Source organism: Hyaena hyaena, unplaced genomic scaffold (assembly GCF_003009895.1).
Source record: "Hyaena hyaena isolate Hyena2069 unplaced genomic scaffold, ASM300989v1 scaffold_395, whole genome shotgun sequence".
Taxonomy (NCBI): Eukaryota; Metazoa; Chordata; class Mammalia; order Carnivora; family Hyaenidae; genus Hyaena; species Hyaena hyaena.
The window spans coordinates 169,410-197,402 of NW_024081029.1; the positions used below are offsets into that span (position 1 = coordinate 169,410).

The following is a 27,993-nucleotide window of genomic DNA, read 5'->3' on the forward strand; positions in this document are numbered from 1 at the left end:
TTTTGTTTTTGTTTTGTTTTCCTGGCAAATATCACATTCTTTAACACTTTATAGTACAGAGCTTACATTCACTGCATCGTATATATAGGGCAGAACGACCTCTAGAACATAAATATTTCAAATGAGCTAAAGACATTCAAGCATAAATAAACACTCATTGAGATTATTTATAGACATTTGGAAATCAGTCCAGTTCTGCCTAAAACTTATATAAGACTAAGATAAATGCCAAATTAAGCCATTTCGCAGAAACTAAAAGAAAATAAAAAAGGAAATAGTAGGTATAATTATGCCTCCAAATGTTATTTATTCTTTAGTTTATTTCTCCCAAGGTCTTCAAAGTCCATGCACAGTTATTAATATATATTTATGCATATATATGTATATAAGTATATGTATATACTAAAGATACTACTAAATGGAAAAAAAGCAGCCATAAATATAAAGAATTTGAAATGTTTGGTTATTTTTAATTCAACAATTTAAGCTGTGTTTTCCTACATCATGCACATAGATCATAGATGTGTAATAATTTATAGATTATATATTTGTGTAATATTTGTAAAGAAAGAAGAAAAAGAAAGAAAACAAAAAAGATCATAGCGTAGAAAAAAATCTTGTTTTGATATGAACATTTCAATAATCATGTGAATCTGATCATGATCCTTCATATGATTCCTTCTCTACCAATCCAAAATTTGAAAAAAGTGAAGAATGATGAGAAGAAGGCTTTAATCTCAGATGTATTAAGAAAACCCTTCTTAGATTTCAATTTTTAACTTCAGTGTTGACCCCTTCATTTGCTGCTCATAATGTATATTAAATTTCTCATTCAGTGCCACTGTAAAGTGATTCTTCCAGTCTCCTGTAATTCCTATAACAAAAGAGAAAACGTAGTAAATATTATGATTTCCAGCCAGAATCATGCCATTTTCTAACATTTATGATATTCATTAACACCTAATCAAAATTTATTCTTATAATCTTCAATTATAAGAATAAAATTTTACCACAAATAGTACACACACACGCGCGTGCGCACACACATTTGAGCAAAGAAAGATTTGTCCTGATTGTTAAAAAAACAAATGAACAAAACCCAATTCATTTCTCTGACTCTTCCCTCTTGTGCTTCTTTAATTTTTTCTCCTACAATTTCCTCTGAAATGCTGGTGCTCCTTAGATGAAATCTATGTTTTATCCACTCCCAAGATATGAAATACCATCTTCATAATAAAACTCAAATACAGGCTTATGTCTCCGTATCAAACTGCCTATCTGATATTGCCACTTGGATTCCATACAAGGATCTCAAATTCAACAAGTTCAAAATTAAATTCATTTTCTTCCCCACAAAACTGTTTTGTGTACTTTTTCATAACCTAATTAATGACCACAGCAGGTATCCAAGGCATAAATTCAGAAGTCGTCCCTCAACCGAGTCTAATTCTATACTCATATTCAGAGTTTCTTCATATCCTTTGCTTCCACTCAATTTTTGCTGCCACTGATAGTTACTATTCTCAGCATTTCCCAGACTTCTGTTATTGCAAGTCTAGCAGGCCCTTTTGTTTTCCATTACATCCTATACTCCCCTGGCAGAAGGAGTATTTTAAATTAGTAGTTCCCTTGTCCCCTTAGCTCAGGGAAGTCTAAACTTTCACAATTAAATAACCGCTAAAGATAGAAAATGTGTCCTGAGAATTGAGTAGGGTCTGAGGTTATAGCAGTGTGCAGCCATTTACAAGCATGACTACTATTTTAAGTCCATTATTTTATCTTAAAAATACACATGGACACTATGACTAAAAAGACTGAGATAATCTGAGAACTAAACAATGAAAATTTCATCCATATGTTAACTCTCTTTTCCGGGGCTGTCTGTTGGTGCCAGTGGCAGCTTTGTTGTTCCTATTATTTTAAATACCCGGCCCTCTCACTGAAAGTTTAGTTCAAAGAGCAAGATTTTCTCTATCCTGTTTATGTTTCACATATCAGTAAGGCCAGTGTCCCAATACTCTGCATACTCTACATGCCTTTGGGTTTATATACTGACCATATCTCATCAGACAATTCCTCCTCTCAATAGAATGTCACCTCATTGTATTTTGATGTTTTTGGTTAAACAAAGCTGTACTTACCACAAGTGCTTTGAAACTTAATCTCTTTAAAACAATCTTAATGAGGTGAACTGATATACAAAAACTATACATTTTTTTGTGTACAATTTGATGAGTTTGGATATTTGCCACTTGGTCTTGAAAAATGTTTGCCACTCGGTCAAGGCAAGGCTCATTGTTCTAGGCTTGTTTCCTCATCTCAAAGTGAGGTAACAGAGAAGTTTCCTTTTGAATGTCTGGTTTGAATTTAAAGAGAATTAGAATTTTTAAATCATATACATTTATATAATGTACATGGCGCAGCACCAAGAAACACAGGTTTTATAAATGATTGCGAGTAGGGTGTGGTATTAGTGCCAGTACTAAGGCTGGGGTGGCTGCTGGCCATTCTTCATATGCTGCATATACTAAGTAAGCAGCAAGTAGTAGCAATTTAGTAGTAGTAGTAGTAGTAGTAGTAGTAGCAACAGAAATACTAATGTTTTAATGGCTCTTTAGACTTGATAACATAATAAAAAGATTACTCAAATGTAAAACAGTCTTGAAAACAAGCTGGGTTCACAGGAGAAATAACTTCAACGGGTGTTTGCCTGTAACTATTTCAACCTGTGACTTCTTATAGCAATAAAGGCAAATTGCAGGACTATCTCACCCTTTCTCATGAAGGGAGAAATTTTTTGGTTCATGATTTCATCTGGTAGCACTGTATAATTGGTAGATGGGTTGTTCTTCATCTCCTGGAATGAAGTATGTTGTATAATCTTGTCCACAAGCTCCTCTGATGGCTTCCTTCCCAGAAATTGTATCACTTTTATCACCTCTTTTCTGATTTCCTAGAGAAAAAATATTTTGAAACTTCAGTTACTAAAGTTAAATACATTACTATTTGGATTAAGACAGAGAGAGAGAGAGAAAGAGAGAGAGAGCACCCCTTTCCTGATATTGGCTTCAAATTAGGCTCCAAATGAAAAAAAAAAAAAAAAAAACTTCTTGGAGAAGTGGAATTTTTTTTAACTTCTCTAGGCATAATTTTCCTTATCCATAATGTAGATATAAAAGATACTTCAAAGATTGTTAGAATCAACTAAATGAGATGATGTTTATAAAATATTTATTGTAGTCTATGATGCTTACTTAGCATATGCTCAATAACTATTATCTAATAATATGAATATACACTTTCAAAGACTATAGTCCTCTATGACAGATTAAGTTTGGGGCTGAAAATATGTACACTGTTTCATTTTTCTTCTAACTTATTGATGTACATACTGAGAAGCAAAGTAACCAAAAAGATTAAGAAAAAGTATAAAAACTCACATATTCAACATGGAACATCAGATGTATATATGAACCATAGCTACGAACACCCCTATCCCTATGTCACTCTTACAGCGTGCCCTACTGTCCAGCTAAGTCATTCAATGTAACTATTTGCAATACTGGCTATAATGCTTATTTTTGGTGTAGAGTTCCCTTTACAAAGAATGCAATTTTCAAGTTCTCTGTCCTACAAATTACAGCTTGCCTGTCAAACTTCAGTTCAAGTATCACCTTCTTTGGGATGATTTCCTTGACTATTCCAATTTGAGTGAGATGACCCTATTTTTGCTCCTGTAAATTCCCATATAACTCTTTATTCTCATAATTTTATTTACTTGTCTGTCTTCTACCAAAAAAGTTTGTATATCTGTATGTAATGTTAATATATCTTATTCTCCTTCTATTTGATACATTGTAGAGACAAAGGAAAACTAATTTATTAATTCTTAGGCTTCTTAGTGATTCAGATATAGAGGAGACTTCAACATGGTCGTTATCAACCAAATTAGGGAATAAATGAACATAGACATGGGAGGGGATTGAAATGGTTAGATTAGCTAATATTTTTTGTGTGAATTTTAAATTTATTCTCTTTAATATTCTAGTTATAGAGCACAATATTAGTATAATAAACTACATATCGTGCTTGTTTCTCATTCAAATTTGTTATAGTGTTAAATTCTATAAAGAAATAACACTTCAGTTTCTAAAATATTATGTATGACTTTATCTTAAATTTCTTCTAATAAACATAACTCTAGAATTTTTGCAACATAGAGTTTAATAATTGTGCAAAGGTGTGAGCAAGAAATGATTATTGACGGCTTTTTTGGTGCTAATAAAGAATGAGAGAAGAAAAGACATTTCTCTTCTTTTAATAAAGAAACCCAGGATTTGTCTATCTTCACAAAAATTATTTGTATACATTTGTGCGTCAACCTACTACTCAACTTATAGAATAGAATATTCAAAATTTCTGGAGTTCTTCCATTTGCAGGCTTTGAGCTTCATTCTTTCCACTCTCTATTCCCATAAACAACAAAAAACACCAACATAAAACCTACTGCCCTAGCACTGATCTAATCAATCCTGTACCTTACTTCATAGTTTTCAAACATACACATATTATCCATAGACAATATATGTTTGGTTTTGCCCAATTGATGTGCATAGTTGATATTTACTCCTTTTCATTGCAATGTCATATTTAATTGTAGGACAATAGGATACATCATGATTCTTGAGCCTATGTATATTGGGGTTGTTTCTAATTTTTATAGTTAGGGAGAATGCTGCTATGAAGATTTTTGTACCTATAACCTAATATACACAAACCAGAGTTTCTCAAGAGTATATATCTACTGCGGGCATTTGGGGGCATTAAATTATGTTTGTTTGCCCTTCTTAGATAATGACAAATTGTTTCCATAGTTTATGTATCTTCTTATCCTTCTATCAGTAATGTGGTACTTCTCAATGATCCACATTAACTGACATGTTAATTGTAGTCAGTTTGGTGTGTGAAATACATCTCATAGTGACTTTTATTTTGCATTATTCTGATTACTAATGAAGTTGAAATGAATGACATTATGAGGAAATTTGAGATCATCATACTTTTGCATATTGGTCCTCTGACATTCAGTTTATTCTCTTCTTCTGGAGGTTTGAGTTAATAGATGTGGGACCGTATCACTATCCTATATATCCATTATTCTATTTTTAAAGTATTCTACTCATCTCATTGTGGTACATTCTACCTAATTTCCTCTGCTCCATTTCCATTTCACTAACTCACTATTTAACCATGTTTTATCAGTTATATAAACCATTTCTTATAATTTTTAAAAATTATTTTAGAAATTCTATTTTGCTATTTTTTTTCAAATCTGCTGAGTCAATTTTAGTAACCTCTTCTTTCTTTGTAAAATATTTTCCTTCTTTTATTTCTTTAAATATATTAAACATAAATGTTTTATAGGGTTTACCTGATAATTTCAACACCTATACATTTGGAGGCAGTTGACCAGTTGACGCTTCTTGTCCATTGTGATTCCTTATGTGCTGTTGTGCGTGTGTGTGTTTGTTGTTGTTTTGTTTTGTTTTGTGAACTCCAGTTTTTTCAAATTTTATCTTTGGTAATTTTTTGAGACTTGGTTTAAATATATTTATTCATAGAAGAGTTTTATTTAATAGCTTCAAATCTGTGTTAATGTATCTGGATTATTATAACCTTTGGAGGTACTTGCATCATCTATTTAAAGACATATTTTTGTATCTAGAGTCTTGTCAAATGCTAATATTTTAGAAACTACTAAGTTGCTCATATGTTTTCTTTTTTTAAAAAGTGTTTAGGGGCACCTGGGTGGCTCAGTCAGTTGAGAGTCCGACTTCGGCTCAGGTCATGATCTCGAGGTTCATGGTTTAGAGCCCCACATTGGGTTCTGTGCTGACAGCCAGCTCAGAGCCTGGAGCTTGTTTCAGATTCTGTGTCTCCCTCTCTCTCTGACCCTCCCCTGCTCATGTTCTCTCTCTCTCTCTCTCAGAAATAAAGCATTAAAAATTTTTTAAAAAAGTGTTTAATTCCAGTTAGTTAACATACAGTGTTATATTAGTCTCAGGTGTACAATATCCCATATGTTTTCAATTTCTCACCTTCTTCAGGTCTTCATAGAAGATAAAAAGCACATGTGGATTATTCCTCTTCTCCCACCAAGATTTTACATGTTTATACCAGGAACCATACGGCACTAAAGTTAGACATAAAAGCAATGTAAGAGCATAGTATCATTTTTATAAAGCTTGAAAAGGAGTATTCAAACTCATTCAATACTCATAGCCACACATAAATATGAATAAATGATCATCGAATGAAAACTAGAGGTCAGTCACACATCTTGAGCAAATTTCTCTGCAGCAAGAGAGGCAGAGTATGTTGAATAGTCCATGTACAGAAATACATTCTAAATTTTCAACATTATGACATGGTTTATGACATGGTTTATGACATGGATTACAGTTAATTATCCCATTAACTTGATTCAGAGTTTATACGAGCATTTTTGAAGTGTGTATGTCTGTGTGTGTGTGTGTGTGTGTGTGTGTGTGTGTGTGTAGAATCAAGTTGTCAGTGAAGGGAGATGAATTGGTGAAACTATTAATGACCTTATAATCAGAATTCAGTCAAGGTTGCAAATTTGTCACTTATAAACTAGCTTTGACAACTAAAGCTTGTAACTATATAATTTTTTATTATATTCTTTGCAATTTATACGGTAAGGGTGTTTTATTACGGACTCTTAGTGTTATTTTCACTTTTTAAAAGTTAGAAGATTAGGGGCGCCTGGGTGGCTTAGTCGGTTAACCGTCCGACCTTTGCTTAGGTCATGATCTCATGGTTCGTGGGTTAGAGCCCCGCGTCAGGCTCTGTGCTGACAGCCAGCTCAGAGCCTGGAGTCTATTTCGGAGTCTGTGTCTCCCTCTCTCTCTGACCCTCCCCTGCTCACACTGTCTCTCTCTCTCTCCTAGAAATAAATAAAAATATTTTTTAAAAAGTTAGAAGATTATTTTTAACTTTTTTAAATGCTTATTTATTCGAGAGAGAGATAGAGAGAAAGAGAACAAGCAGGAGAGGGGCAGAGAGATTGAGGGAGACAAAAAAGCAGGTTCCAGACTCCAAGCCGTCTGCACAGAGCCCAATGAGGGGCTCCACCTCACAGACCACAAGGTTATGACCTGAGCCAAAGTTGGATGCCCAACCAACTGAGCCACTCAGGTACCCCCAAAAAGTTAGAACATTTTGAGAATGATGTGATATGCTTAAAAGTGGACTCCATCTCTTCCTTTTTCTTGCCTCATACATATCCCAGTGTCTCACCCAATAAAAAGCTGACAGAATAATATAATGCTATGTGAGTCAAAGTATTCTGCTTTGCATTGCCATTGTCTACCATTTCTGTCCTTTGATTCTACTGACAATTGTTCTTAACAGAAAATATTGTATAATTATATATATGTGATATATATATATATATATAATATAATTGGAATATTGGATGATCTTATTCATCCAATTTGCAGAGGTACAACATTATTTTTCTCTGACTTAGAATGTGGGTTTTGACCATATTGAGACATATGTTTAATTTGTGATGGTTTAGCTTTTTTCCAAAATACAGCAACAAACATAAAGTACATATGTTCTAGTTTTATTGAGTCAGTATTATCTTCTATGGGTACAAAGACATTATTATCATTTTTTTGCAATTATTACTAAAGGATCAGAATGGCCTTCTTTGAATAGTACTAGGCTCTCCTGAATCCTTTATTCATCAAATTTAAATAGTTACCATAGTCTGGAATTTAATAAAAAGGTAAAATTTCCCAGAATTTCTGCTGAATGACTCTTGAGAAATCTAGTTGAAACATTCAAACTATACCCTGGGTGAAAAGAAAAAGAACTTTGTAGATATTTAGACTTCTTTGTAAATTCTCACCCCACAAAGCACTTGAAATTTTCCTTAGAAACAAATGGGCATTCTCTCTTTTCTATTTCTTTGCCCCCTTATTGAATAGAGTTGTAATGCTATGAAATACTTTTCTAATAAAAAGATATGAGAGAGAATTGGGCACTGAACCTCAGTCTTAGAGAGGAAAATGGCTACCTCCATCCAAACACACTTTTATATATTTATTTTTAGGCACTGAACTGGAGTGTCCAGATTCTACAATTTTCCATCCGCATCTGGAAACCCTATGCTTGCTCTGGAGTTCAAAGCCTTCTAGAATTTCTGTGTTTTAATTAAGGATCAGAGAAGATAGCAGACCACAACAGACAACAAAAATGTTTTCTCAGAGATGTCATTTGTCTTGTATCATTTACCTTGAAAGAATTCCAAGTAAAGAGGTGTCTTACCTTGTCCATCCATGAATTTCTCCACAAACTCTCCAAAAGATCCAGGATCTGGATGAGAAGTTACCATTTGAAAGAAATAATAAAAAGAAACAGCCACATCTTTGGCATTCCGGCAAACGTAGACCATCTAAAAAGATGACATTGTATATTAAGTCACTTGAATTTTTTCAAACATAGTCTCGTCAAGAAGAATTTACGCTTTCAACTATGAACATAACCATCATAAAGTATATAAAATTATAAAGAAGAAAAATTCTTCAATAGCCTGAAGTGAAAGCATCTTTTGCACAGTTGTTAAATGCCTTTTCTCACTTTTTATTTTGTATGCCAATGTCTCATATAATAACTCATTTTAATGTCACAGATGCAGTTTTTCATGCAGTCTTGGAGGGAACAAACATGTTTAATGGGGGTATACATTGATCAAATTGATCAAATGCACATTGATCTCGGTGAAAATGTAATCTTCACCAACATCATGTTGAATTTCTCTATTACATGTAGAAGAAACACCAATTGGAAAGAGCAGCCAGGAAGACTTGGTTTTAGTTGCCAATCTGGCACTAAAAAGTTCTATCATCTTGTGCAAAGCACCAGTTTTGGATCTAAATTTTCTATCCAGTAAGCAAGCGAGTTGTGTTCAATTTTTATGGTCTCTTCTAGATCCAGTACTCAGTGCTGCAGGAAAAGATCTGCAAAAGTAAACTCCAGCATCCCTTTGGTCTCCACTTCTGCCCTCAGGCACCTGAACATTGCCATCAGGAAAGGCTGTTCATGACTCTCCACTGTTTACTGGATTTGACTGGGCTCAATAACTTGACTTAACTTCAAGTTTCTACATTTGCAAACAATTTTTAAAGAATTCTTGCAGTATATTCTAAGAAATATGGCTCCTGTTTTTAAGACCCTGCTAGAAAAAATATCCAATTACTACCAAAAAAAATGAATTTTCTTTTCTTACGAAAGCTATCATTAGCCATATTGACCTTTTCCAATCTAATTTAATACTCTCCTTGCTTTTTGCATATTAGTTGAATGGAACTCATTGCCACTATATCCATGAATTTACTTCACATTTTTACCCCTTGCATTTCTTCAGGCTGTTCTCTCTGTCTTGAGTATTCTCTAAATTTCAAAATACTACCCATATTTGAAGCTTGGTTCCAGGTCTCCATGAGGCTTTTTATTTTCCCAGGTAGGGAACAGGGGTAACAATAGCAATCCCTCTTCCCCTAAATTTCTGTAGTTTGTCTTATCTTCATGTTAACAGATACTATTCTATACCCCCAAAGTTTTTGCCACACATGCTATTCCTGTCTTGGAGGGAAATCTAGGCTTTCTTGAAGATAGAACTTTGCCTGCCTCACTGTCAAGTCAAAGTTGCTAGTTTACCCACAATTCTCTTGGGATGATAATCCATTTTAAAATCCTATCCTTGAACAACTCCTGTTCCTGTGATACTCAGTTCATACCTCTCTCAGCTAAAGTTTAGGTTCATTTCCTCACTTTAACTGAAAATGTGAACATCTGCCTCATTGTACTATTCTCCACTCCTAATCTTGTCATCATCCAGTGTAACTTTAGTATCTGTATGCACGAAGCATCTAATTCACTAGGTTCTTGTATTCATTGATCATTACTTTTAGTTTACCACGGCTGAGCACTTTATGCTGAATCTTGTCAGCACCCTAAAGGTTTCACTGCTGAAGCTTTATTATGGGGTATCATGTTTTCTTCCAAGAAAGGCCTACTCCTTCCTTCTTCTTTATCAGTTTTTCTCAATATACCTGTCCTGCAACAATTCCAAGTTCTTAAATTTACTGTCCTCAATGTTTCTCTTATCTATTAGTTTGACCCCCTTTCCCCTCACTTTTTAAAATTCTGTTTTAGCTTCTGGTTTATCACTCCAATTACACTTTTACTAAGAGTCCCAATCCATCTATCTGCTTGTCCCCCAGTGAATTACCCTAGAAATACTCAGGGCATGATTTCTTCTAACTGTTTGGTTGATGTCTGAGATGATAGTCAGTTTTGTGAATGCTAAGCAGTTTGGTGAAGACTAAGACTGTTGTAAATGTATTGTATCTATTTTCATTTGAGAATTGAAGGGGCTACAACCCGTTCTCCAAAGGAAAAAGAAGTAACTTAGTCAAATCTCTTGGGAAAAAAATGGTGATTGCATATCTCTGGAAAATATATACACAGTCTAATGAGGGAAACTTTATGTAATGAATGATGTCAGCAGGATGTACGTGCTCCATCTAGAATTGCTTTTGATAAAGATTAAAAGAACAAATAAACATTAGAATCTTTGGAATTTTGGACCATGGATCTCTAGAGAAATGTCAAATACAGCAGCTAATGTTAGAGTACAAAATAGAAATGTTTCCTGATTGTGATAAACCCCCTATTTTGTTATTACAGCTGCATATAGTGCTTTGGTATTTCCTATGTGTAGCAAACAGGGTTGTAGTACATCCTAAAGAAAGCTAGAATGGTCTTGAGAAACATCAATGATCCAAGATGTAATGTTTTAGGGTTACATGTATCATTCTTTGTAAAAAACAAAACTGATCATGTCAGTCATCCACTCAAAATGTCTGTAACTCCTTGTTACCATGAAAGAGCCCAAGATTCCTGACTTAACTTCAGTGTCTGTTGTGATCAAGCCCTAGCTTATCTCCCTTCATTTACCCAGCCAATGTGTATAGTCAACCTAGCAACTAAAATGACCTTGTTTCAGATCACCACAGGAGTTGCCTGTGGGCAACTAACTCCTATACATCTTTTCAACATCAGCTGAGATGCTCTTGAATATCCTTCTTACTGTAATATCTGGGCTAGAATTCTCTTACTTGACCGATGACACCTCCTGCATTATCTGTTTATTTGTTCCTTTCCCCCAAGTGGACCATGTGATCATGAGGACAAAGCTTGCACATGTCTTATTAATCGTTATATTGCTGGCACACAACAGGCATTCAGTAAATAATCATTATATAATACTTGTCTGGTTTATCTTTTTCTAGTTCACTTGAATGCCTCAACATGCCAAGTACAATAGTTTGCAAAAAGAAATACATTCAATACAATCAGTAGTAACAAATACAAAAGTGGTTACCATTTATCAAATTTTTATAATATACTAGAGACTGTGTTAAGCACTTAACAAGCATTATTTCATTTAATCCTTAGAATAGCTTCACGAGGAAGATGTTATTTTTATCCTCTTGCAGATAAGGAAACTGTGACTTGGAGTTTACCTATTTTTTTCCAAATCACCTCTAGAGTTGGAGTTGAAATCTAGACTCTAACTATACTGACCTTAATCCATATTTATTAAATATCTGTAGGTTCCATGAAAGAACAAATAAACAAATGTATACAAGACACAAGATGTTACCTGGCTTGATCATTCTAAAATTATTTTGAGGTGGATAACTTTTTTTAAATGCTGGTTTATTTTTGAGACAAAGAAAGCCAGCGTAAGGCAGAGGAAGAGCAGAGAGAGGTAATCTGAGGATCTGAAGCAGCCTCTGCACTGACAACAGAAAGCCTGGTGCGGGACTCAAACTCATGAACTGTGAGATCCTGGTCTGAGCCAAAGTCAGATGTTTGACCAACTTGAGCTGCCCAGGTTCCCAGATGTGGATGAAGTTTTAAGAATACTAGACTCTGGTTACCTTACAGTTATTTTCCCAAAATGAGGCTGGAAGAATGTCAGCTGGCAGATGAGTCTTCACGATTCTAGGAGATGCCATCTCTTTTAGTTGTTTTACTCCTGATTTTTAAAAAGTGAAAGGTTATATACAACTTCCAAAATTACAAATATTTATGTGGATTTTATCGATATTTTTATTTTTATTGATATTAAAATAGAAGTAACTTTAAGATTCTATATTGCATTCATAGTAATAATAATACATACCCACTATGACAGAAGTTCACAAAGAGGAAATCATAGAGAAAAAAAGCAAGATAACATAAAATTTCACCATATTGGAAAAATAAGTATTAATATTTTGGTGAGCAGCCTTCCATGTAAATGCAGTTGGCCTTTGAACTACGTGTGTTCGAATTGCCTAGGTCGATTTATAGATGGATTTTTTTATAGTATAGTACTACAAATGTGGTTTCTCTTAGGATTTTATTAATAACATTTGCTTTTCTCTAACTTACTATGTTGTAAAAATACAGTATATAATACATGTATAACATACAAATATGTGTTAAATGACTGTTTATATAATTGGCAAGACTTCTGATTTAAGCTTCTAATAGGCTATTAGTAGTTAAATTTGGAGGGAGTCAAAAGTTACATGCAGATTTTTTATTGTGTGAGGGGTGACCATCCCTAACCCCAGCATTGTACAAGGGTCAACTGTATATCTATATGCCCAGACTCAGAGCCATCTAAATACCACACATACAGATGGAATTTTCAGTATCTTCTAATTGACTTTTTCCTCAGTATATTATACTGAAACTACAAGAAACATAAGTCATCCTAATTTTTTAATGATTTCACAGTGTTATTATATCACAATAAGCTATTCCTTTTTTCATTAACACTTAAGTTTTTCTAATTTCTCACAATATGAGAAGAACCTGTGATGAATATCCTTTTGGTTATATCCTTGAAATATTTACATATTTTTTTTAGGGTTTAAAGTATTATCACATTCAGCCGTATAGGGACAAATGCTTACATATTACTAGGCTCTAGTGAAGGCATAAAAATATCTATCCTTATCCACTCTATTTCAGACAACTGTTACATCATAAACTCTATCAAGATTTAAATTTAAATTTATGTACTCTCCATGTAGAAGACATAATACTAGTTGCCACTCTTACTTACACTCTCTTTTTTTGATCCACACTTTAAAATATATGTACACAGTTTCTAAAATCTACTTAAGTATTACCATTCATCAACTCTTCTGTTCTGCATTCCAAAAAAGGTATCCGGTTAAAAATGACATCTTGTTTGCATTTTTCCACATCACCATCTTTGTAGATCATGTATATAATTTCACTAACCCAGGTTGTACCTGTAAAAATTAGACAAACCTTAGTGTCCCACTGACAATGCAGGGGTGCTGACGCAAGTAGTGGATTTATAGCTGGATAACGTAGGAAGGTACCAGTGCAATATTATTTGAAAAATGTCAGAACAGCCACAGAACTTGGAGAACCTGGGTGGCTCAGTCTGTTAAGCATCTGACTCTTGATTTCAGCTCAGGTCATGGTCTCATGGTTTGTGAGATTGAGCCCCATGTCTGGCTCTGCACTTGGGATTCTCTCTCTCCCTCTCCCTGCCCCTCCCCTGCCTCCTCCTCAAAATAATAAAATTTTAAAAAAAGAAACTTTAAAAGAAAAGAATAGTCACAGAACTGAAGAAATATTTCTTCTAACACTTAATCTTATAAGACCCAAAAATAGTCTCAATAAATGGTACCTCTATGGTAACTTCCTGCAGGGAAAGCATTGTATTTAAACATTATCAGGAAAAACAAAGAATAGGACATAGTTCCTGACCTCTAGGACAAGTAAACAATAAATGTGTTTAAGGTAACTAAAGTCATACAAGTGAAGATAATAAACAATTGAATGTTGAGCTTAATTCAAAGAAAGAAAAGATGACTATTGGAGTATGGAGGAGGAAACCTTTCATATGTCTTTCAGGTATGTCTTGAAAAATGGACTACATGCAGATGGGCTGAAGGAAGAACCGAAAAAGCTGAAGCAGTCAGAGAGAAAGCATACTCTCAGAGTCTCCCACATCCATGTATGTACTATTCCTTCAGCCTGGAACACTCTTCTATGAGCTAAACTTCTCATGGCTTTGCTTTGTATACTCTAAGAAACCTCTTAGGAGCCCCAAGTGAGGTGCTCATTTTGTATGTTGTTGCAATAGCCTATTGGACTTCTTTCACCCAAAGCGGTTTCATACTGTATTGTATCTGCCACTTTATTTATATCTCCCACTGGATTATAAACCCCAAGAGGGTAGAGATTAGAGGTGTTTCATTCACCATTATATCCCCAGTAGCTAATATTACACTTGACACATAGCAGGAACTTGATAAATATTTGCTGACTGAATAAATGAGAAAACAGAAAAGGAAGAATCATGCGGAGAAAGAGTGAAGAGGCAACCCTGTGAGAATAAATAGTCCCTACATTTTTTGGGATAATGTGAGGAAGGAGGTGTAATTCATTCATTCATTCATTCATTCATTCATTCCTTGTTTTCAACATATATATTGAGTATAAGCTTGTCACTATGCTAAATGCCAAGAATACATACGTAAGTAAGATATGGTCATTATGCTAGTGTTTCATGAGGATTTAGACTACCTTTTCTGTCTAACAGATATCTGTAAATACTGTGCCAAAATAAAAAAATGTTAATTTTGAAAAAAAGGTAAAAAAAGTAGAGAGACTTGACTAACAGAAGATATACTCAAGCACGGGTTAGTCACAAACTTTACTGATAGCTTCTTATGCCTCAACTTGAATCCCCGTTCAGAGTATACAGAGAAGACTAGATCTAATCCTTGCCTTCTAGTGCTCAGAGGTGCTTTTGAGGGTTGGAAAAAATGCTTTATAATTACAACACTTCTTTTTTCTTAAGATGCTATAATACAGATGGGTACAGGAATTCAAAGGACTACAAAGGAGGAACATTTAATGCAGTGTTCTGTGCTCAGTGTGCTGCTGCTGCTGCGAGTTCCAATAAGAAATGCCTTCAAGACAACATGAGAATTGAATTTAGCCTTAACACATTATTGGCATTAGTTCACCAGTTTTGTGACGCAGAGAAGGGCTCTACCAGGCCAAAGTGTCTTTTTTTCTTTTTCCAATCCAAAGTCAGATACTTAAGCATAGTAAGGTGGTGAGGAAAAGAATTGGAAATAGATTACAAAGCCTAAATTGGAAAAGAGAGGGGTGGGGAGGAGGCTGCCGAGGCAAGCAGACAGCAAGCATAAAATCCCTTGTAGTTCATACTAAAAAGTCTGAGCTTTTGAAAACTTTTGGAAAGGCAATGATGTACACTGTGCAAGAGAGCAAGATTATCAGGATTGTGTTCTGGAAGAATTCTTCTAGCGGAAGGGTAAGATAACAATGGAGTGAGACATATTTGGTGCTTAACATATGTAAATGTTTAAATGTAACAACCAGAGACATCTGGATCAGATCTTCCAAATTTCTAAAGATTTATGACTGTAAAACTCCAGAACTGTGAACTAATTTCAGAAAAAAAAAAAAAAGATGTTGCTTAAAAAAAGAGTTTGGGGGATAGCCTTAAAAAAAGAGCTATTTAGCTGAAAAAGAATTTTTTAAAAGTTTGCAAAAATTCCTTATATTTCATTTATACAATGACAGTAATGGTATTAGATAAACTCAGTTGGTAGTTTAACTTTTTAGCTATGATTCTATATTCATCCATGTATATGACATAATTTTCTTTTTTTTAAAATTGTTTATTGTCAAGTTGATTTTCATATAACATCCAGTGCTCATCCCCACAAGTGTCCTCCTCCATGCCCATCACCCACCTCCCTTCCCCCCCACCCACATCAGCCCTCAGTTTGTTCTTGGCATTCGAAAGACTCTCATGGTTTGCCTCCCTCCCTCTCCTCCACTATTTCCCCCCTTCTTCTCCCCCATGGTCCTCCATTAAGTTCTTCCTAATCCTCCTATACGTGCAAACATATGGTATCTGTCCTCTGCCTGACTTATTTCACTCAGCATAACACCCTCAAGTTCCATCCACGCTGTTACACAGATTTCATTCTTTCTCACTGCCAGGTAGTATTCCATTGTATAGGTAAACCACATTTTCTTGGCCCATTAGTATATGACATAATTTTCTAAAGTGGCCAACAATACTCATCTGTCAATGTGCTACTCAGGTTATAGGCACAGGGTGTCCTCTTAGAATACAACTAAGATATTCCACTTTTTCTATGTGTAAACTACTGTATCTTTATTATTTTTTTTAATGTTTTACTTATTTCTGAGAAAGAGAGAGAGAGCATGAGAAGGGGAGGGTCAGAGAAGTGAGGGAGATACAGAATCTGAAGCAGGCTCCAGGCTCTGAACTAGCTGTCAGCACAGAGCCCGGCGTGGGGCTGGAACCCACCAACCATGAGATCATGACCTGAGCTGAAGTCGGACGCTTAACTGACTGGGCCACCCAGGCTCCCCAAAACTATGGTATCTTTAATATGAAAAGTGAGTGTGGAAGAAGTGAACAGGTTAATATTTACTATTCTAGGTGGGTTTGTCATTTTTAGTTGAAAAGAGAATGACATTGATATAAGGAAACTTACCAGATCTGGGATAAGTGGCAATGACAATGTCATCTGGTCTTGCCTGGAATGTCTCCACATCATTCCAATATTTTATAAACTCTTTATACAATGGAATTCCATGGATTTTGCCAAAGTACTCACAGTCCTCAGATTTGGAAGAATCCATCTTAGAGTGGTACACTAAAAGAAAAAAATTTGTATGTTTTCCACTTTATATGTATTTTAAAATACTTTAACATAATAATAGCTCTGTACATTGAGGTTCTATTGGGCGTCTAGCTATTTCTTAGCTATTGAGCATATAAGGTAAAAGGCGTATTGAAGAAATATATAATATAGTCTTGGTGCTTTAAGAATCTCTAATCCTATTAAGAAAGTAAGTCTAATATATAAAAGAGTAAGAAAATACAAGGAACTATAAAGTATTCAAAACTACATAAAAAGTAATGTTATGCATTTATATTCTATTTACACATAATGTTGGACATAAAAAATTCCATGATGAATGATAACACAAGAGCATTCTGTTTCTCTGTACAAATTGATGGGGTGTGTAAAAAGATGAAGATGCTCAAAAATACAACGATATTTTGGTAGATATTCACTCTCAATTATGCATACATTAAATAACAGTAAAGATTGATGGCCGCATTCAATAGCTATTGCCAGATAGCCACATTAGTTCCTGAATATGTTTCATTTAATGAAAAAATTCAAATGCTTTAAAAGAAGATAAAGTTAATGAAACTGTAATGGATATTCAGAAGACATGGATTCCTGAGGGAATAGAAGATTCCTCTGATATCTCTCACATTCCTAATTTGTCAATTCCCATTGAATGACCTGTCTGAAACTTATAAGGGTAAACAAGATGGTTATCACAGATAATTCACTTCCTGATTCCATGACAATACATTTTGTGTTCAGGGTTGGTCATAGGATTTTTAATTAAGCAAACTTTCTTTCATTGACTCAACTTCTTCTGCTATCTTTTCTTCTTCATTCTGAGTGTGTGATACACTATCTCAACAAATTTGTGCTTCTTTGATATTAGCCTCCCTAGATTTCCTTTTTATTCATTGGTGTGAACCAGACTAATGCAAATCCACCATAATATGACCTGAAGCCTTCTTGAGCACATCACCCTCCACCCTAAAGTATACCCTTGGGGCAAAATGTCCTTGATCTGCTCTGGAGACATGACTATGACACACATCTATTCTTAAACATCCTCCTTTTGGATGGTCCTCTAGCAGTGCTCCTAGCCTCTAGGGTTACAAAAGCAAATATTAAGGAAGGTGGGGTTAAAGAGATCTCCTTATCTTGTGTGGCCCAAGATACTCTTCTGTCCATAAGTCCTTTTAATAAACCATTTCTTTTCAAGCTGGACTTGGCCTTTTTCTTTGGTTTCATAGTTCCTTTGATTTTTGGAGGTCATTTTGCATATACCTCCCTCTGATGAATCACCCTTGCCTAAAAAGCTGCCTGATACATTTATACATTTGTAACTGCTATGGCTTTTACTGTCTTTTTCAGAGAGCTTGTGGTATAACAGTAACCTTCTGGAGGTAGGAGTTATTTTAGTCATTCATTGTGTTTCCTTCAATATAGAGAATCCCAATTCATGAGAAATGCATTACAAAAAGAAAATGAGGTGCACCTGGGTGGCTCAGTCTGTTAAGTGTCTGACTCTTGATTTCGGCGCAGTCCATGATACGATTTCTGAGTTCGAGCCCTGCATCTGCATCTGTCTCTATGCTGACAGTGCGGACTCTGCTTGGGATTCTCTCTCTCTGCACCCTCTGTTCCCCCCATTGCTCTTTTTCTGTCTCTTTCAAAATAAATAAATACACTTTAAAAAAAACAAAGAGAAAATGAAATTGCAATTACCATGACAAACAGATTAACCTAAAATAAGAAATACCTGATGGTAAAGTTTAGGAAGAGAAATCTTACAAACCAAACCAAGTGAATAGACCATTAACTTCTAAAGGCTATTTCCAGTCATGTTTTCCCCACTATATTTGTAGCCTGCACTTTACAGATGGAGACTTTCAAATGTTGCCTCCTTACTCCCCAACACTAGCACCTGGCACTAATCCCATGGACTCTGTCCCTGTCATTTCCCTTATTTTTCAAATTTTGTGCTCACTGCCCTCCTTCAGAACCTATCCAACTATTGGTTGAATATGAAAGTAGCTTTCCAATTGGCTTTCTATAAAAAGTGCAAATCTCTTCTTTCTACAACCACCAGAAAAAGGAAATGGATGTTCTTTCCTAGGCACTTTCTTTGTGCCAGATTTGAAAAGTTTTATTTTAAAATCCTATTTATATGTCATAAAATTACATCAAAAAGCAGATGTCATTAATTAGGTTAAGCCTGTCCTGCATCAGACTTCTTGAAGACAGAAACCATATTTGTCTTACTCAAGGAAGGGCAAGTCTGCACATATTTATATATGTATGTAAATATGCGTATGTATAGGTTCGTCCTTCCTTCCTCCCTCCCTCCCTCCCTCCCTCCCTCCCTCCCTCCCTTTCTTTCTTTCTTTCTTTCTTTTTCTTTCTTTTGTGTCAGAGAGAGAGAGTGAGTAAGCAAACTCGGGGAGAAACAGAGAGAGGAGAGAGAGAATCCCAAGCAGGCTCCACACCGTGAACATGAAGCCCCACATGGCTCTCTATCCCATGAATCATGAGATCATGACTTGAGCCAAAATCGAGAGTCATATGCTTAACTGATTGAGCCACTCAGGTGCCAAAAATATCCTTATTTTGACACGATTGGTGAAAAAAAGTTAAACAACATAAAGGAAATGAAAGTGACTTCTTTATCCAAAGACATAATCACTCTTAATAGCACTATATTTATGCTTCCAAATATTTAAATATATATAAAACCTATACACTTATTTATCTAATTTAATTTGTATTACATTTTATGTTCATTTTGTACTCTATTTTTTCAGTATATAATGTGAGCATTTTGGTGTTAATATATAAATTCTGTTTTTATTCTTATAAATGACACATAGCAGTAATATAGAAAATAATTCTTTAATGATGGAAATTCTTGTTTTTCCTAACTTTTTAAATATATAAGTGGCACTGTAATGAATGTATCTGAGTATATGTCTCTCACACTGATCTTCACAGTGACAATGATATTGCTAAAATAAAAGGTATGATCTAGTAAATATTGTTAAATATTTTTTAATTGCTAAAATTATACCAATTTACACACTCTATGAAATTGTCTATATTCTCATATCCTCACCAGTACTGGAAATTATTTGTTGTAATCTTTCATAATTGAAAATACATGTTTTTAGAAGTTTCAGAGGTATTTTAAAACATCTTTTTGTTTTCAACCTTTATGAATTTATTGATTATTTTGATCCATTTTGTCTATCAGGGGTGTTGCTTTTTCCTAACTAACTGATTTTTTAGCTCATAATTGATTGTTGATTTTATATTGAAAATATGGGTTGTTTTTCTGTTTTAACATTTTTAAAATATTTATTTATTTTTGAAAGAGAGAGAGAGAGACAGAGTGTGAGTGGTGGAGGAGCAGAGAGAGAGGGAGACACAGAATCTGAAGCAGGCTCCAGGCTCTGCGCTGTCAACATAGAGCCCGATGTGGGCTCGAGCTCACGAACACGACATCATGATTGGACACTTAACCAATTGAATCACCCAGGTGCCCCATGTTTTTCTATTTTATGCCAGTAATCTTTAAACTCTTTTAATAGTATTGTATAGAAGTTTATTGTTCATAAAATCAAATGTGTCCAATTTTGCCTTATGTTTGGTATGGTTGCCTAAATATTTACATGTGCTCATATAATTAAAAATACATGTTTTAAAAGTTTATATGTTCATTTTAATTTAGATGATTAATGTGTACATACAGAGAATAGAATATAGTTTTAACAGTGTAGGCCACCTTATTTTTTAATTGCTTTTTTAAACTTCTTTTTTTTTAAGCAAGAGAGTGAGAGTGTGAGGGGGGGAAGAGTAGAAAGAGAGGGAGAGAGAGAGACAATCCCAAGCAGGTTCTGTGCTGTCAGAGGAGAGCCCAATGTGGGGTTCAAACTCACTAACTGTGAGATCATGACCTGAGCCAAAATCAAGAGTCAGATGCTTAAGGGACTGAGCCACGTACGTGCCCTTAGACCACCTTGTTTAAGTCCTAGTTTGCTATATGAAATTGTATGATCTTGGCAAATTATTTAATCTCAACTGAAGTACAAATTCCCATTATAAGTAATAAGCACAAGCCCATATTGTTATTATGTCAAATCCATATGATAATAGAGGACTGTAGAAAGCAAAATGGAGTCTCTCATGTCACATAGGAGCCTGTGTCTGCGATGGCAGGAGCGTTTAGGGTACTGCAACCAAGTATCACTGGGACCAGCATCAGTGAACACCCAGAACAAATAACAAGCATAAGCAGAGGAGGTCTGTCTGCAGGGGTCCCAAGACCGATTAAATCCCTTTCAGAAGGGAAAGATTTTTGCAGCAAACTGTCAGACTCTTTAGACATGACCTTCCTTCTCTGACCACTTAAAAAAAGGCAGCTGTCACTATGGGCTCTGCCCAGTGGATCTCTGAAGAGAACTGAGGTCCTTTACTGCTTGAATATAGTAAGCGGTAACTGCTGGGAGCTGACCCGGACCTGAAGCTTTGTCTCAACTACACACCCACAGACTGACTTCGCATTAGGTTCATTAACTGACTTCCTACACCCTTCTGTTACCTTGTTTGCTGTGTGGTGTATCCTACAGTCGTCTCTCTGCTGTGTAAGAAGCCAAATTTAATCACATGGTGCAATGTCATCGAGTTTGCTTTATGATCAAGATTAATCTCGCTTTAGGATTCAATAAAGCTGACATTGTGGAAAGACATAATTTGCGAGTGTGCCTTAATAGCCTGCTCATGACAAGGAGCCAGACACTTATGACCTTCTAAATTAGAAACAGTACACATTACGTGGTTATATCTTTACAAAGCAGGAGAAATATGTGTTGTCAAAATCTCCAAGAATATATTTCATAAATATAAAATTATCTGGCAAAACTGATCATCAGTAATCTATTTTCTCATTGGAGAGAGTAAAATCTGTAAATGTCCAATATGACTTTTACACAATGTGACTTCTCTGTGTTCACTCCACTGAAGTTCTTTCAGACAGCCCCATATAGTATTTATTTCATTTTGGCCTCAGATTTCACAGCAGAAGAGAGGCACGGAAAAAAAGTTTTTCCTTTGTTTTTGACTCAAGAATGGCTTAACGTATGTTTTGGAAACCACAGAATAACACTGGTCCTGCATGTTTTTACTTAAAGAGGAAAAAAAAAAAATCCCGGTCCCTGTTGGCAAACCCAACTCTTTTTAAGATCTCTGTCTCAAGTATGATAGATGTAATCTCACCAAGGTTGCGAGAATTTGATGAAAAATCAATCTTGTTAATAAATCAGCTTGTTCCTTAAACCTTCTTTGCTGTCAGAATATAGAAATCTTTCACCAGAAGAAATGTGTATAAAGGTGTTGCTTACCCAACCTATTGATTTGTTTATTAAGGTGAACAACTTTCTTGGTGTTCTGCCAAGTTGCAGAAACTGGCTCACAGTCGATTGCGAGTGGCTGATTTATCATGCGGCCCATGGCAGACTTCTGGCTGCCCCTTCTTTGTCAATTTTGGTCTCGGCATTCAACTAAGAAGCATATAATCATATCTCTTTCCTTGTTAACTTGGTAAATTATCTCATATCACAATGTATGGATTCACACTCTCGCTGCTCTCTTCTTTCTCAAAAGATTTATTTCAGTTAGAAATTGTCAGTTTTCTTTTCTTTTTTAAAAAAAGTATTTATTGATTTTGAGAGAGAAAGACAGAGCATGGGGGGCGCAGAGAGGGAGGGAAACACAGAATCCAAAAGCAGGCTCCAGGCTCTGAGCTGTCAGCACAGAGCCTAACACGGGACTCGAACTCAGGAACTGAGAGATCATGACCTGAGCTGAAGTCAGCTGCTTAACCAACTCAGCCACCCAGGTGACCCTCAATTTTATTTTCTAACTCAGTATAAAGGTTATTGTGGTTTAGAAACACCAACAAAAAAAAGTTCTTAAAACTGTGATTTAAAAATTCAATTGAATTTAGAAAGAATTTTTCTTTTTTCTTCCTTTTCTTCCTTTCTTCCTGTTTTATTTCTTCCTTTCTCTAACCTCCCCTCTTTCATCCCTTAATCTGCCTCTTATTCAGCAAATACTCTCTGTGAGTATCTACCTCATTCCCAGACACAGTGTTAAGTGTTGAGCAAACCATAGGGAGTGCAGATGTATAGGGCTCACTTAATCTTTATCATCTCCTACTTACTTGGATTTGGGTAAAATGGCTGAAAGCACACAATATCCTTTCTTCATCAATCTACCCCAGCCCCAGCACTGTGTCACAAAGCAGATACTCAAAAACACTTGTTAAATTTAATTGCTAGATCAAATCTCTCTGGGATCTTCGATTTCAGCTAAGGACTCTTAGACAAAATAGATACTATGCTGCTGAAAATCTACCTGTCAATTATTTACCAAGGACTTGGATATCTGCTGTATTTTTCTGATAGCTCTCACTTAAATGTAATGGTAATATCTACAAGGCCCATGGCAATATGAGACTGCTTCTGACGTATTTTACAGAAGTGATCACCAGACAAGAAGTCACTCTTCATTTTAACTATTTCTACTCTGCTTGCTCTGTTTCCTCATTAGGAAATGAACATACCCAGCATTCAAGACTTACAAAGTAACTATGATACTGTAGTTTTATGTTAAAATTATTTAAACAGAAAAGCATTACATAAGGCAAGATTTATTTTTAATGACAAGCAAATGTTTTAAGAAGACTTTAAAATGATTTACATTATTAAGTAACTAAAGTATTAGTATAGACTTCATTCTCTCTATGTTTCCTTTCTCAACAGTTTTGTTATATATAATTTGCACCTAAACTTCTTTCATCTAAAATTTAAATACGAATATCAGTAATAGTAATAAAAATACAAACCGGTCTAGATGATCCTGGGAAAGAAACTGGATGGTCCAATTTAGTTTTATTCAATCTCCACTCAGGTTTTGGGCTGCCAAAAAAGATGAAAACCACTTATGCATTTCGAATGTTTCTGGGGAGCTTTTATTTTCTGTGCCAGAGAAGGAGGCGGAGATTAGTTTGAGGGGCTTGGCCTTCTGGAGTCTGTGATTCACTGGAGCATCACAAGTATGTATATATATATACCAGCTGATGCACTTAGCCAGAGTCATGCCCATTCAGAGATGTTAAAAAGCCTCTGCTGTTATTTTTCATTCTTGGCTCACAATCAAAGTCCTAAATTTGCCAATAGCAATCAGTGGGGGGTGGGGGGGAGGGAGAGGAAGTGACAGCGAAAATGAGAGAGAAGGGGTTTGGAGAAAAATATAAGAGAACTTGGAAGGGGGAGTCCTTTATTTACTCACTGACAAATAATAAAATGAGGTTGATCTTCAAAACAATAAACTTCCTGGACGAGTGAGAGAAGAAAAAGAGGGGAAAACAGGAGGGCAGTGAGGACCCTGGATCAGGAGACCTAGCTCAGTTTACTGAGACCTGTCAAGGAAGGCTTTGTAGTACCTGGTTGTGTCCTAAAAGGTCAATTGGAAAACACCTCCTGCTTAAGATCTTTGTGTTGAACTCTGAAGCAGCCCTGAAAACAGATGACGGCTAAAGAAAGAATGTAGACGTTACTCACATTTGAATTATTATTTAAAAAATTTCTTTTCTCTGCACCCAAACACATGCTTAACGTAAAGTTAACCATTAACACCAATGGAATTTAGATAAGGGAATGTGGAAAATAAAAGGTCAAAGTTTGTGTAGCCCCAGAACCTTCACCTTTCTTCTTTGCAGCTCTCTGCACCTGCTGTGTCTTCAGATGAGGAAATTCTTCCATGCTCCTACTGCTCTACTCTCATCAATACACAAGCCAATTAGTTTTGAACACGATTACTTCTCATTTGTCTCTTGATTTTAATGAGATGGCATTTCCTCTGAAAGGACTTCCATGACTCACAGAACTGAGTATCTTTTGGAGTCACCTTCAAACCCTACACTATCCTCCTTAACACGTACTCCACCGTGCTGAAATTAAACTTTAGATGTCTCACGTCCTTATTCTTACATAACAAATTTAGACACAATGTTTTCACTCAGTAATCACATTCTTTCTGGCATCCAGCAGGCTATGCATTGAATACACATTAACTGAATAAAAGTGGCTAATGTGTGCAAGGGATGTAAAAAGCTAAGAAAATCATAATCCTTGGTTATAGAAGGCACTCATACCTAGGCCTACCAAAACAAAAAAAGAACAATTGAGTGATTTCTGAGAAACGGGGCTTTTCATGATAAAAAAAAAAATCAAGGTACAACAGGAGTAATCAGACTCAAATTTAGATTTTATACTATTTGGCTTTATGTAGCTGATCATTTTATTTTTATATTTTTTGAATCAGACAAAATGCATGTGTTAGAACACTTAATTATTAAATATACAAATTTAATCTGGACTATAATTTTTTACCCTGTGGCATAGTTTAAGTTAATTTTTTATTGCTATTATTTAAGTTTACTTATTTATTTTGAGAGAGAGAGAGAGAGAGCACATGAACATCAGAAGGGCAGAGAGAGAGAAGGAGAGAGAGAATCCCAAGCAGGCTCTGTGTTGTCGGCACAGAGACTGACACAGGGCTTGATCTCACAAACCATGAGATCATGACCTGAATCGAGATAAAGAGTTGGACACTAAACCGACTGAGCCACCCAGGTGCCCCTATTATTTTTTAATGATATGGATCTGTGAGACTTCCATTATTCTTTACCAAAAATAATCTTTTACCCAAAAAGTCAAGATACAAGTACAAGCTAACCAGAACAGGTTTAGCCTTCAGGTCATCTCTCTTATCTTTCACTTGTAAACAGCTGGTTGCAAAGATGTTCAAATGCTTCTCCTCATGTGATGCTGGTAACTTTGAAAGGCCAAAATAGATTGAAGTCTTAGAAAATCTTGTAAATAAAAAGAGAACAGAAAGGACTTAAATAAATAAAATCACAAATTAAAGAGGAGAGATCACAACCAACACCACAAAATATAAAAAATTATAAGAGAATATTATGAAAAATTATATGCCAACCAATTGGGAAATCTGGAAGAAATGGACAAATTCCTAGAAACATGCAAACTACTAAAATTAAAACAGGAAGAAATAGAACATTTAAGCAGATCCATAACTAGCAAAGAAATTGAATCAGTAATCAAAAATCTCCCAGCAAACAAAAGTCCAAGGCCAGATGACTTTCCAGGGGAAATCGACCAAACATTTAAAAGAGTTAACACCTATTATTCTGAAAATTTTCCAAAAAACAGAAATGGAAAGAAAACTTCCAAACTCATTCCACAAGGCCATTATCTGATTCCAAAACCAGACACAGACCCTACTAGAAACGGAGAATTATAGCCCTATCTCTGTGCTGAACATGGATGCAAAAATTTTCAACAAGGTACTAGCAAATCGAATCCAACAGTACAGTAATAGAATTGTTCACCACAATCAAGTGGGATTTATTCTTGCGTTTCAAGAGTGGTTCAGTATTTGCAAATCAATCAATGTCATTCCACATTAATAAAAGAAAATATAAGAACCATAGGATCCTCTCAATAGATGCAGAAAAAGCATCAGACAAAACACTTTTTGATTCCTGATAAAACCCTTCAACAAAATAGGGATAGAGGGAACATACCTCAGCAGCACAATGGTCATATATAAAAGATCCACAGCTAATGTCATCCTCAATGGGGAAAAACTGAGAGCTTTTCTTCTATGATCAGGAACATGACAAGGATGTCCACTCTCACCACTGTTATTTAATATAGTACTGGAAGTCCTAGCCTCAGCAATGAGACAATAAAAAGAAATAAAAGACATCCAAGTCGACAAGGGAGAGGTCAAACATTCAGTACTTGCTGACAACAGGATATTCTTTGTAGAAAACCCAAAAGACTCCACCAAAAAATTGCTGGAACTAACATACGAATTCAGTAGTCGCAGGTTATAACATCAGTGTACAGAAATCTGCTGCATTTTTGTACAATAAAGAAGGAGCAGAAAGAGAAATCAAGGAACCAATCCCATTTACAATTGCGCTAAAAACCATAAGATGCTTAGGAATAAACCTAACCAAGAAGGAAAATATGTACTCTGTACTCTGAAAACTATAGAACACTTTCAAAAGAATTTGAGGATGATACAAAGAAATAGAAAAACAGTCCATACTCATGGATTGAAAGAACATTGTTAAAGTGTCTGTACTACCCAAAGCAGTCTACACATTCAATGCAGTCCCTACCAAAATAACACCAGCATTTTTCACAGAGCTAGAACAAATAATCTTAAAAAATTTGTATGAAACCACAAAAGACCCTGAATAGCCAATGCAATCCTGAAAAAGAAAAGCAAAGCTGGAGACATCACAATTCCAGACTTCAAGCTATAGTACAAAGTGATAGTGATCAAGACACTATGGTACTAGCACAAAAAAAAGATATATAATCATGGGAACAAAATAGAAAACCCAGAAATGGACTCAAAACTCAATGGTCAACGAATCTTTGACAAAGCATGAAAAAATATCCAATGGAAAAACAACAGTCTTTTCAACAAATGGTGTTAGGGAAACTGAACAGTGACACGCAGAAGAATGAAACTGGACTACTTTCTTAAACCATACACAAAACTTAATTGAAAATGGATGAAAGACACAAATGTGAGATAGGAAATCATCAAAATCCTAGAAGAGAAAACAGGTAGAAACCTCTTTGACCTCAGCCAGAGCCAATTCTTACTAGACACGTTGCCAGAGGCAAGGGAGACAAAAGCAAAAATGAACTATAGGGACCTCCTCAAGATAAAATGTTTCCGCACAGTGAACAAAACAATCGACAAAGCCAAGAGACACCCTATAGAATAAGAGATGATATTTTTAAATGACATATCTGATAAAGGGTTAGTGTCTAAAATTGATAAAGAATATGTCAAACTCAACACCCCAAAACAAATAATCCTGTGAAGAAATGTGCAGAAGACATGAGTAGACACTTTTTCAAAGAAGGTATACAGATGGCTAACAGCCACTTGAAAAGATGCTCAACATCACTCATCATCAGGGAAATACACATTAAAATTACAATGAGATATCACCTCACACCTGTCAGAATGGCTAAAA

General features: G+C 35.3%; 1 protein-coding gene across 1 annotated transcript; it reads right to left on the reverse strand.

Moving 5' to 3' along the window:
• Positions 1-556: 556 nt before the first annotated feature.
• Positions 557-23,847, reverse strand: LOC120244962 (sulfotransferase 1E1-like). The gene is made up of 8 exons (XM_039251782.1): positions 23,746-23,847; positions 16,701-16,862; positions 13,287-13,412; positions 12,042-12,139; positions 8,359-8,485; positions 6,099-6,193; positions 2,773-2,953; positions 557-874 (listed from the first exon to the last, which is right to left on the reverse strand). Exons 2-8 carry the CDS (start codon positions 16,846-16,848, stop codon positions 762-764), a joined length of 888 nt encoding a protein of 295 aa, XP_039107713.1. The 5' UTR covers positions 16,849-16,862; positions 23,746-23,847; the 3' UTR covers positions 557-761.
• Between the last annotated feature and the right edge of the window lie 4,146 nt (positions 23,848-27,993).